Here is a 16,401-nt window from a genome sequence, read left to right as displayed (position 1 = left end):
CAAAAATCATGTTCAAGTGGAACCGACAGCATTTTATCAACACAAAATCTTAAAATCTGTTCACATAAACCCACAGAAAGAACAAACACCTTTTTTACATTTTCTGACAAGCGCGCACTTGGACATGGTCATTTTCACGTTTTCATAAATTCATAGAACGTCTGGGAATTACGTAGTCAGGCATTTGTGAAAGTTCTATAGCAATATAGCGGGAAAGCAGCTGTGCGTTTGGACAATTAATACACACTGTCCAGGACTGCATTCTACCCAGACAGGTGCACCAATCAGAGCAACAGTAGGGATATGCTAAAAAGCCATTTGCCACACGGGGGTGCCATCTTTCACTTTGAACTGGACTGTATGTTTACAGGCAGTAGCAACAGCTCGACATTTGATCATGAGAACGCATTCTCCCTTGCCCTCCATTTGGCAAATGTCACCATAATTCTAGCCTGAGTCCTGCTTATGAGCAAAAACTAAAGCAGGAAGCATCAATTAAAAAAGTAGTCAGATGTAGCAAATGCTAAGCTACAGGACTATTTTGCTAGCACAGACAGGAATATGTTACGGGATTCTCCGATGGCATTGAGGAGTACACCACATCAGTCACTGGCTTTATCAATAAGTGCATCAATGACGTCATCCCCATAGTGACAGTACATACACTACCGTTCAAACGTTTGGGGTCACTTAGAAATTTCCTTGTTTTTGAAAGAAAAGCACATTTTTTGTCCAATAAAATATCAAATTGATCAGAAATACAGTGTAGACATGTTAATGTTGTAAATGACTACTGTAGCTGGAAACGGCAGATTTTTAATGGAATATCTACATTGGCGTACAGAGGCCCATTATCAGCAACCGTCACTCCTGTGTTCCGAAGGCACGTTGTGTTAGCTAATCAAATTGTATCATTTTAAAAGGCTAATTAATCATTAGAAAACCCTTTTTTAGGGCCTCCCGGGTGGCGCAGTGGTCTAGGGCACTGCATCGCAGTGCTAACTGCGCCACCAGAGTCTCTGGGTCCGCGCCCAGGCTCTGTCGCAGCCGGCCGCGACCGGGAGGTCCGTGGGGCGACGCACAATTGGCATAGCGTCGTCCGGGTTAGGGAGGGTTTGGCCGGTAGGGATATCCTTGTCTCATCGCGCTCCAGCGACTCCTGTGGCGGGCCGGGCGCAGTGCGCGCTAACCAAGGGGGCCAGGTACACGGTGTTTCCTCCGACACATTGGTGCGGCTGGCTTCCTGGTTGGAGGCGCGCTGTGTTAAGAAGCAGTGCGGCTTGGTTGGGTTGTGCTTCGGAGGACGCATGGCTTTCGACCTTCGTCTCTCCCGAGCCCGTACGGGAGTTGTAGCGATGAGACAAGATAGTAATTACTAGCGATTGGATACCACGAAAATTGGGGAGAAAATGGGATAAAAATTATTTTAAAAAAGAAAAAGAAAAAAAAAAAAAACTTTTTTAATTATGTTAGCACATCATTCTTCAGACTAGTTGAGTATCTGGAGCATCAGCATTTGTGGGTTCAATTACAGGCTCAAAATGCCCAGAAACAAAGACTTTCTTCTGAAACTCGTCAGTCTGTTCTTGTTCTGAGAAATTAAGGCTATTTATTCCATGCGAGAAATTGGCAAGAAACTGAAGATCTCGTACAACGCTGTGTACTACTCCCTTCACAGAACAGCGCAAACCGGGATGCTAGGCAGAGTTGCAAAGAAAAAGCCATCTCTCCGACTGGCCAATGAAAGATTAAGCTGGACAAAACAGACACTGGACCTCTGCCTAGAAGGCCAGCATCCCGGAGTCACCTCTTCACTCTCGAAGTTGAGACTGGTGTTTTGCAGGTACTATTTAATGAAGCTGCCAGTTGAGGACTAGTGAGGCATCTGTTTCTCAAACTAGACACTAATGTACTTGTCCTCTTGTTCAGTTATGCACCGGGGCCTCCCACTCCTCCTTCTATTCTGGTTAGAGCTAGTTTGCGCTGTTCTGTGAAGGGAGTAGATGTGAATATTGACCTTTAAAAATCTTACTCACAAGGCCATAGGGCCAGACGGATAACCAGGACGTGTACTCCGAGCATGCGCTGACCAACTGACATTTTCAACCTGACCGAGTCTGTAATAACAACATGTTTCAAGCAGACCACCATAGTCCCTGTGCCCAAGAAAGCGAAGGTAACCTGCCTAAATGACTACCGGCAGAGATTAAGTGTTTCGAAAGGCTGGTCATGGCTTACATCAACAGCCTCATCCTGGAAACCCTAGACCCACTCCAATTTGCATACCGCCCTAACAAATCCACAGATCTCTATTGCACTCCACACTGCCCTTTCCCACCTGTACAAAAGGAACACCTATGTGAGAATGCTATTCATTGACTACAGCTCAGCGTTCAACACCATAGTGCCCTCAAAGCTCATCACTAAGCTAAAGGACCCTGGGCCTAAACACCTCCCTCTGCAACTGGATCCTGGACGGCCGCCCCCAGGTGGTAAGGTTAGGCAACAACACATCCGCCACGCTGATCCTCAACACGGGGGGCCTCAGGGGTGCATGCTCAGTCCCCTCCTGTACTCCGTTCACTCATGACTGCATGGCCAGGCACGACTCCAACACCATCATTAAGTTTGCCAATGACTACAACGGTAGGCCTGATCACCGACAACAATGAGACAGTCTATAGGGCGGTCAGAGACCTGGCAGTGTAGTGCCAGGACAACAACCTCTCCCTCAATTTGATCAAGACAAAGGAGAAGGTTATGGACAAATAGGTAAAAGACACAGCATGCCCCCATTCTCATCAACGGGGTTGTAGTTGAGCAGGTTCAATTTCAAGTTCCTTGGTGTCCACATCACCAACCAACTAACATGGTCCAAGCACACCAAGACAGTCGTGAAAAGGACACGACAGCGCTTATTCCCCCTCAGGAGACTGAAAAGATGTGGCATGGGTCCTCAAATCCTCAAAAGGTTCTACAGCTGCACCATCGAGAGCATCCTGACTGGTTGCATCACTGCATGGTATGGCAACTGCTTGGCCTCCGACCGCAAGGCACTACAGAGGGTAGTACGTACGGCCCAGTACATCACTGGGGCCAAGCTTCCTGCCATCCAGGACCTCTATACTAGACGGTGTCAGAGGAAGGCCCTAAAAATTATCAAAGACTCCAGCCACCCTAGTCATAGACCTCTCTGCTACTGCATTGGCAAGTGGTACCGGAGCGCTAAGTCTAGGTCCAAGAGGCTTCTAAACAGCATATACCCCCACCCATAAGACTCCTGGACAGCTAATCAAATGTATACCCAGAATATTTGCATTGCCCCCCCCCCCCCCCCCCCTTACACTGCTGCTACTGTTTATTAATCTATGCATAGTCACTTGACCTCTACCTACATGTACATATTACCTCATTTAACCGGTGCCCCTGCACATTTACTCTGTACCAGTACACCCTGTATATAGCCTCCCTACTGTCATTTTACTGCTGCTCTTTAATTATTTGTTACTTTTATTTTTTACTCATCCATTTTCTACTTAACACTTATTTTTATTAAAACTGCATTGTTGGTTAAGGGCTTGTAAGTAAGCATTTCACTATACCTGTTGTATTCGGCACATGTGAGAAATCAAATTTGATTTGCCAAAAGCTGCAAAATACAGCTGAAAGGATTTATGCAAATATGTAAACACCACGGGAGCCTTACATTTGAGAAAGTCACAATCCTATTGATAAAAAAAAAAGTAGGCTCTCTCTCCATCAGCTGCCGATGCACATTAATACGATCAACAACTAATGCTAGCCAGAGTGAGATGAGCTAAAATCTAAACGAGGGAAGATTAGTTACACCCTCTCAAACTTTTTCAACTAGTTGGCTGTCAAAATTGATTAAAAAAAAAAAAAAAAAAAAAAAGGGGGAAATAGTAGCCTGCTAGTCCTTCTGCAGCCTGCTCGCCAATGCATGCTTGTCCCAACCAAAGTTGACAATGGGAACTTGCCTGCCCACCCATTTGATCGATGCCAAATACATTTGATTGACAACTAAGATATATGCTAACTGTGGATAAGTTGTTCAAGTTCAGCATAGCTCGCTAGTTAGCTAGCAAAACAATGTACATTTCTTGCTACCTAACCAAACGACACCTGCAGCATCTCTTGCTGTAGCCAACAAAAAAATGATGAGGGGAAAAAGTTGGTCACTCACCCACTCCTCCAATGACATAACATTCTCCCAGTAGCTAGCATTAGGCTCAGTGTTCTTAGCTTGCTAAATAAATAGCTACGCTAGCCCAGGGGTGTCAAATTCAATCTGCGCACGGACAATATTTTAAAAACACTGAATTTGCAGGCCAGCCATAGCCTATTTGTTTTCACAAAAACACATGCAACTACGACCCCAACTGAACGTTGTTTTATCAGAAAAATATGGCACTTTATAATGTCCACTTATGATGCTCTTTATAGCATTTTAAAATATTAAAATAAAAGATGAATAATATGTCCAGCCTTTGCTGCTATGCTTGCAGATGTGCATAACATGCTGTGGACCCTAATCAAAAAGTATTTAACTCCAAATAAATACGTAGCTATGTAGTAACATGTCAACTGAAAACATGATTAAAAATGTTTTGCCAACCATTCCCAGCCTTAGTTACAGTCCGCTTTTGTTCAAAATATTGAATAATTGAAATTGAAAACAGTGCATCTCGAATGAGTTGTGGCAGCAAACAATGTACCAGGCCAGCTGTGATTTTACAATCTGATAGCCATATTTTTTGGACTACCAAGAAATGTATTGGTGAATTATATTAATCATACATTGAACTGCATCCATCTATACTTCCCACAATGCCTGACAGTACGTCATGGAATTTTGAGTCAAATAGAACACATTTTAAAACCTCTTATGTTGGTTTTGAAGCATAAACTGGGATTATTTTTGGCTGATATGATTGTCTGTTTCATACCTGCAAAGTTGTTAAAACTGTCAGTTCCACTTTAAAACACTATTATTGCACACAGAGTCCATGCAACTTAAGTAATCAATTTTAAATTCAGGCTGTAACAAAATTTGATAAAGGTCAAGGGTATGAATACTTTCTGAAGGCACTGTAAACAGTCAGGGGAATTGACAGTTCCTCCAGTATTCCGATCAATTTTTTGGGGCTAAATCAATACTTCCCTGCATATTATGTGAGTGCCTGCACATTTGACCAATCACTGCATTATTTCCACATAAAAAAGAAGTAAAAAAGCAATATTCCAGCATTATTTGATACATTTTTTTTTTTTAAAGACCCATCTCTGCAGTATAAAATGTTTTAACCAAACACTGCACATTTATTCTGCACAATATGGTTCAATCAAGCCACACGTCAACAAACTTATTCCCTCAACGCATGTGACAAAATCATTGCCATGCAAAATATCAGAATTGACTCTGCAATAACCAAGCATTTTTGCCCGCACATATCACAAAAATATCCCTACGAAATCCTGGAGGGACTGTTTAGAATTGTGGAAGTTGGTTCCTGTTTCAGTCATGTCTTTGGCCACGTTCGCATTGGTCAAACAAAAACACACAAATGATTGGGAGGCACTATTTGTCAACCACAATGCAGGTCATGGCTGCATAGTGTAATTGGCGAGAAGCAACTGAAGCGACTTGAAGGTGACTTCATCAAAAACTGCATGACCTTAAACCACAAGGTTTTTGTAAAGCTCCTGCAGTCAACATGTCGCAAGAAGGACCATTTTTATACCCATAATGTAACACACTTTGAAAGCTGGTGTGAAAGCTGGTCTCTCTCGTCCCTCTGCAGCAGACATGCACCGAGTGTACAAAACATGAATATTGAGTTGCACCTAAGTATCATGATATCGTATTGTGAGGTCCCTGGAAATTACCAGCCCTATTTGCCACTATGACATCAACACTGTGATTCAGACGTCACATACTGCCAGGCAAGGCACTTAGCCACGATAAGATCATCAACACAAGTGTTCTGAAGTCATATACGCTAAAGAGGGAGGCAGTTAGCCACTATTACCCTACGTCAACAGGTTTATTCTGTCACACCATAAAAGTCAGACACTATATCTAATTAATTTATGTTTTTTGGCAATATTCCAAATGCCTGTATCTGCATTTAATCGTTATTAGGAGTGTTTATGTCCGCTTGCTCGCTTGTTGTATTTTTGGTCTCTTCTCCTTCGTGCACCATCCCATTTACGCCAGAGATCTGTATATAATGACGAGATGCACATCTCCGCCCTAACAAATGGGAGACAGTTGTTGTCCCAAAGTCGGGAAGGCAGGCGACAAGCTTAGGTCCAATATAAGCCCTTATAAACGCATGACTTATTTTGGAACGTTTTTAGCGAGAGTGAAACCTCTCGCGTCGCCTCTTCCTCTATGGTTTACACACACACAAGCCTCTCCCCTGCCTCTCACGCCAACAAAGTTGAGATCACATATTCTACTCTGACAAGCGTTTTCAACTCACTATTTGAATTTGGTCCAACAGAATCTGTCATATGGATACCAAAACACATTGAGACATTATTTGACTGTAATAGAGGATAAGTTAACTTCACAACACCCTTTTTATGTCTCAACTACTCAAATTGTGCACAGAGCAGACTACTAAAACGAGTGTATCAATGAACATTGAAAAAATGTATGCTCAGTTTATCGCGCACTGCATTGGGGTACCGCTAGCAGCATTTTAGCCAAACACTTATACTAGCTGTCTAGTCTTTCATTAAATGTGCACTGACCATAAAACACAATTATAAAGAATTGGCAACTCGTTTTCATTCTGAACAAAGTGGACAGGCTGGACAGGCTAACATGCTTTGCAAACAGACAGAAGGGTGTGTTCATAACAATTAAACTGTTCAACCTTGTTAGTTAGCAAATAGATCCAAGTTGGCTGAACATGAAATAAAGATTAGCTGGCTTATCAGTAGCACGTGGGCTTGAGATTTTTATTTAACTAGGCAAGTCAGTTAAGAACAAATTCTTATTTACAATGACGGCCTACCCCTGGGTCAATTGTGCGCCGCCCTATTGGACTCCCAATCATGGCCGGGTTGTGATACTGCCTGGAATCGAACAAGGGTCTGTAGTGATGCCTCTAGCACTGAGATGCAGTGCCTTAGACCGCTGTGCCACTTGGGAGATTGTGGATGAGACCTGTGTTCATTTTCTATAGCCTTATGCCTGCTACAAGAAGTTAGTCATTAGTGAACGTGCATTATGCATGGTTCTAGTTAAATAACTGGGAGTTTATATAGTGTGCAACATATTTTTATAGCTTATTCGCAGTTAGTCAGCACCTCTACATAAAATCACTCTCTCTGGGTGAGCGCCAGCTCATGTTTTTTTATTCGTCTAGTTAAATCTGTAACAAAAAAGGGCATTTTCTTACACTTGAAAGCCAGATGTGATTATCGCCAAAAAAAAGCAGGTAAAACTAATTTGATAAAATAATGTAATTATTAGTGGGTCTTATGGTTGTGGAAGGCTTATATTTATCCATGGTATAACTTCACAAGCTGTGAATTCATTAGACTATTTCTGACTGTTTGAAATGCAGTGACCATTAAATTGTACAACGCTGATTTAGAGAAAACATTTTAAATGTTTTATATGTGAATCGACCATAATTTTGAAAAATATATATTATTTTTAGGTCTAATCACCCAGCCCTAGCAGACACTAAAGCACTTAAAATTCGAGCTAGGTCGAGGGAAACCTGGGACAGCGCAGCCAAGTTTCACAACTGGTGCCAGCTCGATTAAAAGTCGGGCTGGTGATGCCGTTCCTATGCAACCACCAAGCTGATCACTGCTGGATGCTGACAACATTTAGCTAGCTTGTCTGGACTTGTTTCTGTTAGCTAGCACATTGACAAGCAAATACTGCAGTAGTCAGAAATGACACTAATTACCACCATAGCTGGATCCTTCATTACATTTTTGCACTACACAATAAACTTTTGAGAAAGCTTAGTGACTCAAATGCTAGTGACCAAAAACATTAGCTAGCAAATCAGAGTTAAAACAAGCTAGCTAGTAGGAATTGTAGCTTGCCAAGTCGTATTGAAAGCTAGCTAGCTACATCATATCAAACCTGTCTGGTTTGCTTGGTTAGCTAGCTAATAGCCAATGTCATGGCAAGCAAGGTAGGAATTAAGTTAGCTAGCATGTTACGCTAATCGTTTAGCTAACTTCAGCAAGCTAAATACATCGCTCTGAGTCTGGCTTTTACTGGCAGGAGTATGGGGTAATGTTAGTTACAGTATGGTGAGGGTGAATTAAATTCTTCAACATCTTGCTTGCTAGCAACATTAGTGAAGCCAGCTAGTCACATTTTGTCTACCTAGCAACATGACATAATTTCTAATTATCTGGAAGCAGTGGAAACATCTTGAGCTAGGCCACCAAGTCCAGCCCAACCTGGGTTGGTTTCAAAGTGCCAATGGAAGAACCTCTAAGAAGGTTTCAGGCCAACATAGGTCCTTAAGTGAAATCTCCACCAGCCGGGGCACCAGGTAATGCAAAACAAACTTGCCCTTTAAGCCTACATCATAACATTTTTAAGCATTGCCAACATCAGCTTCTGTTGCTGAAAAGGCAGGAACACCAGCAAACAGTCATGGTGACTGAAAAACTCAGAGCTCCGCCTCCAAGGCAGTCACAGCAACATCCTGATACTTATCTAAGCCCGGGTGAAAATACTTAATTCCCTGCTGTAGTAACAAGACCAGGCATACCAACATAACATTGTACTCTTCCTCAGCCAATAGGTATAAACTAACAGGAGTAATTAGCAGGCTATGCATTTTGGAGTGAGTGAACTATCACTTGTTCCTAAACTAGGTCCATGAAGGAATCCTACAAAGACCCCTTCACCAAGTTGCACGGCAATACACCTTTAGCACATATCGGCTGTGGCTTGGCCCTTCAGTGTAGCCTATGAATGATCGCTCAGCGTAATAAAAGCCCATCACCGTTGATTCAGGTTCTATCAGCATTTGTCTTAGAACAATGCACACAGAATAAGCCTAGCCTAATTAAGCTTTAACACCGCAATGAACGTCAGGGAGGGGCTGCTGTTCACACCTGGCATTGCAAACACAGGGCCTGCCGCCTGACTGAATATTCAATCGTTGAATTTGAGTGATGCTTGAATCTAGTGCATGTGTAGTGCTGTGAATTCATAAAAAGCACAACAGCATTGACCAAGGTACAGTAATGTGGCCGAATATAAAGCACAATGAACCAATCCATCCATTGGATCCTTCACAACCACCAACATATTTAAATATGAGGTGTTTAATAGTTTCCCCCCCCCCAGGCTTTCACAAGCAGTACCTTCTTCACTCTCACAATCCCCTCTTGCAACACAATCACATTATTTTTAACTCAAAGAAAATTACCTTAAAAAAAGGTGCAGGTTGCTACATCCATTTGGGGACTTATAAATATATGATATGTAGACCTACCCATTGATTCTTGAATACCTATAAAAATGCCCCAATGGGCTTAGTTCAATAGTCATACCCCATTAGAACCCAAAATATAAGCTCCCATGTTTGTAAATGTAAACAAACTATAACTCTTCAAAACTAATGTTATGATGGATGGTCAGTACTTTCATCCATAGCTTTGTCTCTGAATTTGACAGTGGTTACATTTACCCAGCCATATCCATCATATTTTTACCGAAACATTGGCCGGGACAATTCTTGTTATTGTTTCAACTGCTTATTGCGGCTTTAAAAACTACAGTCATTTCGAGTTACATGCTGACCAGACCAGTCACGTGAGCATGTTGATTTTGTCCACCCACAATCAGGACACTCAGGTTGAAAAGTGTCAACGAAATCTGAACCAATTATATTCATTTGGGGACAGGTCGAAAAGCATTAAACATTTATGGCAATTTAGCTAGCTAGCTTGCTGTTGCTAACTAATTTGTCATGGGATAAATACATTGGGTTGTTATTTTACCTGAAATGGACAAGGTCCTCTACTCCGACAATTAATCCATAAAAGGGTGAAACCGAGTTAGTTTCTAGTAATCTCTCTTCCTCTGACTTTATATGGCGGTTCGCAACCAACTTTAAGATGCATTACCACTACCAACTGGGCTGGAGTGTGGACCTCAGTTCATCTTTCAAATCACCCACATGGGTATACGCTCCTAAAAACCAATGAGGAGATGGGAGAGACGGGACTTGCAGCGCATCGCAAATAGAATCAAGTTCTATTTTAGCACCAGGCTACGCAGATGCTCGTTGACGCACGTGAGCAGTGTGGGTGCAATGATTGAATAACATATATGTGTACATTTATTTTGCAACGTGAGCGGTGAGGTCAGTTACGTTATTAAGTCCCGCCTCTCGCATCTCCTCATTGGTTTTTAGGCACATATACCCACGTGGGTGATGGTAAAATGAACTGAGGTCCTCACGCCAGTCAGCGATGGTAATGCACCTTAAGGTTGGTTGCCAAACGCCATATAAAGTCCAAAGAAGAAGCCCGAAGGAGGAGCAATTACTAGCAACTAAAATCGGTTTACCCTTTTATCTGTGTATTAATTGTCAGAGTAGAGGTCCTTGTGCATTTCAGATAAACAACCCAATGTTCATATCCTATTAACAAATGATCTAGCAACAGCAAGCTAGCTATTACCATAAATGTTCACTTATCAACCTGTCCCCAAATTAATATAGTTGGCTCAGACTTTGTTGTGATATTTCAACCTGCTAGTCCTGATTGGAGTTGGAGGACAAAATCAAAATGCCTGCGAGCTGTCTGGTCTGCATGTTAGGCATACTTTACTAGTAACTACACTCTTAAAAAATAAATAACATACAGTTTCTAAAACAACACACAATGACATAAATATGGACTACCAAAGCTTCACTGTCACTAACAAAAAAGCAGAGGAAAGCATCTGGCAAAAGCAGCACAGCATGTTTCCAGTCTCCGGGAGACCTGAACAACAATACATTCAGGCATCTTCAATTATCGTACACAAGCACTCCCTATAGGCCTACAACAACTGAAGCTCCCAAAATGGTTGGTCATTTCCTGAGGTAGGCTAGTCTGCTCCTCAAAACGTTCCTATTTTTATTGTGCAATAACTACTGTGTAGTTAACAGGAAGTTACAGTAAACTCAATAACATAGTATATTTTATAAACGTGTTGGCTAATTACTTAACTATTTATCTAGCTAGTTAACATGTATTTTGATTGTTACTGTTTGACACATCTAAGTCCAACTGATTTAGGGTGTTAAACCAAGGATGGCAAAGGCTTCAAGAAATTTGACAGTCTTAACAGGAGAATAGCTAACGTTAGCTAACAAATTTACACTAACGTTAATTCTATGCGTAGAATACTTGCTCACTAAAGCCATTGTTTGTCAACAACTGACCAGACACGTTATAACAAACATTTGCAAGACATCACAACTAGTAACGTTAGTAGTGATAGCATTATCTGGCTGACACTGCAAGTCAACATTAGCTAACTTTTTAACTAACTAGCTCCACATATGCGCACTCCCGCGTTACTTAACGTTACCCAAGAAGCTAACTATAAGATACATTACATTATTTAATTTCACATGACATTCCTGTGTTGTGCACCAATGTCACTAACTAGATACTGTTAACATTCGCTAAACATAGCTAGTTACTTACGTTAAAGTATGCAGCCAACAGTTACCTAGCTAAAGTTAGCTAACCTAGCAATATAACGAGCGCTAAGCTAGCCAGGCAAATCAGCTATCGTTAGCTAGCTAACATTAGCAACTCACATTTCCTCAACCATTTAATCCAGTAACGCACGATAAGGCTGTGGTATTTCTTGTTCTCAATGCACCAATTTGATAGTCCTTGAATTGATTCCATTGTGTTCGACACTCCTTGAAACCGTCGGTCCAAAGTTGACTCTAGAGCCACAGGCAAACCACGACTTTGGCCGCTTGACGCGCCTGATCCTGCAGCCATCTTCGGGCCTTGCACTGCCAAGCCACACATAAAACAATGAGCCAGATATTTCAGCGGATGTATAAATGTGAAGCATCCGGTTGGCGTCGATTCCACTCACTACCAAATATGGTGATGAGAGAAAGCCCAATGGCCGGCATTAGGAGAAGATGGCGCGAAATTCTGCAAATTTTCTCTTCGATTAAACATTTAATCTCCATACAGTTTTCTATTTCCAAAACTATAATCTGTAACAAACAGATTGGACTGCGTGTTGTAGACTTTACCCTTTGCCAAAGTTTTTTCTTTTTAAGTGCAAGTGGGAATTTAGTTATTGCACACGCGCACTTCATAGAGTAGGCGTTCCCTAACGGAAATATACAAATAATGCTAGAACGCGCCAATAGGATCTCACTAGCTCGTGCTTGGCTCTGCCCACCTCCTTGCTTGTTCTGCGCGCTGTGATTAATTTGCTCCCGTTGGAAACGACAAGGTCTTCTTCTTCGATGAGGTCTAATAAATGTTGCATTAGCCCACCTACTCGACTGGAGTATAACTCCCTTATGCTTTGCTTGAAAAAACAACAATACCTTACCAAACACTACACTCACAAAAAAAATGACAAAATATCAAAATATACCATACTCTACTACTTAAATATATTTAGTCCTACTTCAGGCCAACAGCCTGAAAGGAAGAGACGTGGTGTCTTAACACTTAATACTTAACACACCCTGTAACTCTTATGATGTCAAGTCTTGCACACTCAAATACCTCTTTGCAGCTCCCACCACAACCTCTATTTTCTGTGACTTACGTTCCCTGCAGTACAGTTGATAACCATTGCTATAAATGCCAAAAATCCAATCTTACTGAAACATATATCACTTGTTGGTTTATCCCTCTGTACTGGTATAGATCAACTATTCACACCACTCCTCTCAGGATCCCTCCCACTTGATCCATATTCCTATACTTTCTTCCCTGGCTCAGCATGACAACTTCTGCACTAGTCTAACCCTGAAAACCTCAACCTGCCTCTCTTGCACGGAATATTTCTGATCCCCAGCCCCATGGGCACCCCGCCCATGGGATGGCAGGTAGCCTAGTGGTTAGAGTTTTGGGCCAGTAACTGGAAGGTTGCGGGATTGAATTCCTGAGCTGACAAGGAAAAATCTGTCGTTCTGCCTCTGAGCAAGGCAGTTAACACACTGTTCCCCGTGCGCCGGAGACGTGGATGTCGATTAAGGCAGCCCCCGCACATCTCTGATTCAGAGGGGTTGGGTTAAATGCGGAAGACACGTTTCAGTTGAATACATTCAGTTGGACAACTGACTAGGTATCCCCCTTTCCCAATTAACACGTACCACTACTTCCCCCAACACTACACAATCCTTTGTCTCATGCCCTTCTGACCACTTCTCACACGTAGGAACCTGCCTCCTACACACTACTGTCACATGCCCTTAAGCTTGACACCTGTAACATCGGAATTTGGGGCGACATTTTGGAAATTGGGTGCCGCCCTCCGGCGCCCCTGATCGGCTACTAGACCGCCGGGGGTGAGTGGAAATCATTTTAGCTAAAAGTAAGCTACAGAGATTTGCAACCAAATTTGCTACCACGTCAAAGAGACAAAAACTATCAGGAAGCGAATATATATATTTTTTTTAACTAATGAGAAAAGAGGCACAATCTCTAAGCCAAAGAGATTCGCTGCTGAAATCTATCAGCCTGCAGCAATGTCCATCAGCCAGTGTGGAGAACAAGCCTCCAAGGACGTTCATTCGGAGAGACGGACGAGCCCCTGTTCGCTGGTTCTAGCAGCGAAGAGGGCGAACCGGAGCAGTCCGAGCCATCCACTTCCACCGATGATGACAGCTCTCTGGGTGGACAAGAACAGGTGGTCGCACCAGGCCTAACCACACCTCCAAATAATGCCGGCGGAGACCCTACTATCTGGACCTATCTGGACCCTACTACCTCAGACCCGTCGCTCCCTGTCCCCGATGACATAAAAAAAACATAAAAGATCTCGGTGAGTGGCCAAAATATATGAATGGATCTTTACGATATATTTTAGTGCAGGCTGGGCCATATCAGGATAAGGAGGGGAATTTCCCAAGAGATGAGGGGTAACAAATATTTTCGGTGGCCCACTACAATAGGAGGATGGCGAACAGGGAGAGACCATGGCTCGTTTATTCCAAGCAAAACGATACAGCCTTCTGTTTTTGCTGCAAACTTTTTTTCACATGAGTGCAAATCTGCGCTGGTCAGGGATGGAACCAGGAACTGGAAGAATCTGTCCCACGTCCTCAGCTCTCATGAGAAGTCGCATGACCATCTAGAAAGTTTCCAGAGGTGGAAGGAGCTGGAGATCAGGCTGGTGTCCAAGCAAACTATCGATGCCCAAGCCCAACGGGCTAGTGACGGAGAGACTCTCCATTGGCAGCAGGTGCTGCAGAGGCTCATAGCCCTGATACGCGTAATGGCCACCCAGAACATTGCACTACGTGGGACCACTGACAGGCTGAACGAGACAAATAATGGGAACATTCTGAAGTTTGTGGAAATGCTGGGTATCTTTGATTTGATTTCAGGACCATGGACAGCTACTGAGAGAAAACATCGATGACTGTAATGCAGCACAACAGCAGAGGAAAGAGGTCACTCTAGGCGTGCCACAAAATGAAGAAATGCTGAAATGTATATTGGACAATCAAATTTGATATTTAAATAAATAAAATTCGTTAAGGCTGGGTCATTGACAGAACGCTTATTTTACACAGCTCCAACGAAACGAGGCCCACCATGCATTTATGAAAGATTTTGGTCTCGCCTAGGATGGCGGAACGTCCAGGGCCCTGATAACTTACAGTTGAAGTCGGAAGTTTACATACACTTAGTTGACTGTGCCTTTAAACAGCTTGGAAAATTCCAGAAAATTATGTCATGGCTTTAGAAGCTTCTGATTGGCTAACTGACATAATTAGGTCAATAGGAGGTGTACCTGTGGATGTATTTCAAGGCCTACCTTCAAACTCAGTGGCTCTTTGCTTGACATCATGGGAAAATCAAAAGAAATCTGCCAAGACCTCAGAAAAATAATTGTAGACCTCCACAAGTCTGGTTCATCCTTGGGAGCAATTTCCAAATGCCTGAAGGTACCACGTTCATCGTGGTACCAGCGTACGCAAGTATAAACACCATGGGACCACGCAGCCATCATACCGCTCAGGAGGACGACGCGTTCTGTCTCCTAGAAATTAACGTACTTTGGTGCGAAAGGTACAACTCAATCCCAGAACAACAGCAAAGGACCTTGTGAAGATGCTGGAGGAAACAGGTACAAAAGTATCTATATCCACAGTAAAACGAGTCCTATATGGACATAACCTGAAAAGCCGTTCAGCAAGGAAGAAGCCACTGCTACAAAACAGCCATAAAAAACACAGACTAGAGTTTGCAATTGCACATGGGGACAAAGATCGTACTTTTTGGAGAAATGTCCTCTGGTCTGATGAAACAAAAATATAACTGTTTGGCCATAATGAACATCGTTATGCTTGGAGGAAAAAGGGTTATGCTTGCAAGCCGAAGAACACCATCCCAACAGTGAAGCACAGGGGTGGCAGCATCATGTTGTGGGTGTGCTTTGCTGCAGGAGGGACTGGTGCACTTCACAAAATAGATGGCATCATGAGGAACAAAAATTATGTGGAAATATTGAAGCAACATCTAAAGACATCAGTCAGGAAGTTAAAGCTTGGTCGCAAATGGGTCTTCCAACTTGACAATGACCCCAAGCATACTTCCAAAGGTATTGCAAAATGGCTTAAGGACAACAAAGTCAAGGTATTGGAGTGGCCATCACAAAGCCCTGACCTCAATCCTATAGAACATTTGTGGGCAGAACTGAAAAAGCGTGTGCGAGCAAGGAGGCCTACAAACCCGACTCAGTTACACCAGCTCCGTCAGGAGGAATGGGACAACATTCACCCAACTTATTGTGGGAAGCTTGTGGAAGGCTACCTGAAACGTTTGACCTAAGTTAAACAATTATGAAGGCAATGCTACCTAGTACTAATTGAGTGTATGTAAACTTCTGACCCAATGGGAATGTGATGAAAGAAATAAAAGCTGAAATAAATCATTCTCTCTAGTACAGTGGTTCTTAACCTTGTTGGAGGTACTGAACCCCACCAGTTTCATATGCGCATTCACCGAACCCTTCTTAATTGGAAAAATAAATATGATTTTTTTCAAATTCAAAACATAGGTATATATTTTACTGGTGCACAAAATGAACCGTGCATCAACATCAACACCGTGTGTTCAAAGAACAAAATCATCAAAACATGATTTTCACACAAAAACAAAAACATAATA

General features: G+C 42.6%; 1 protein-coding gene across 8 annotated transcripts in view; it reads right to left on the bottom strand.

Moving 5' to 3' along the window:
• Nucleotides 1–12,039, bottom strand: part of LOC120027507 (CUGBP Elav-like family member 3) — a 61,071-nt gene extending 49,032 nt beyond the window's left edge. For all 8 annotated transcript variants that reach the window (XM_038972460.1, XM_038972466.1, XM_038972467.1 and 5 more), the window contains exon 1: nucleotides 11,838–12,039. In XM_038972460.1, coding sequence (XP_038828388.1) covers nucleotides 11,838–12,030 — 193 coding nt within the window. In that variant the 5' untranslated portion in view covers nucleotides 12,031–12,039. The remainder of the gene's footprint in view (nucleotides 1–11,837) is intronic.
• Between the last annotated feature and the right edge of the window lie 4,362 nt (nucleotides 12,040–16,401).

Source organism: Salvelinus namaycush, chromosome 32, assembly GCF_016432855.1.
Source record: "Salvelinus namaycush isolate Seneca chromosome 32, SaNama_1.0, whole genome shotgun sequence".
NCBI lineage: Eukaryota > Metazoa > Chordata > Actinopteri > Salmoniformes > Salmonidae > Salvelinus > Salvelinus namaycush.
Note: the sequence above shows the minus strand (reverse complement) of the source record. Positions and strands in the feature narration are given on the sequence as shown.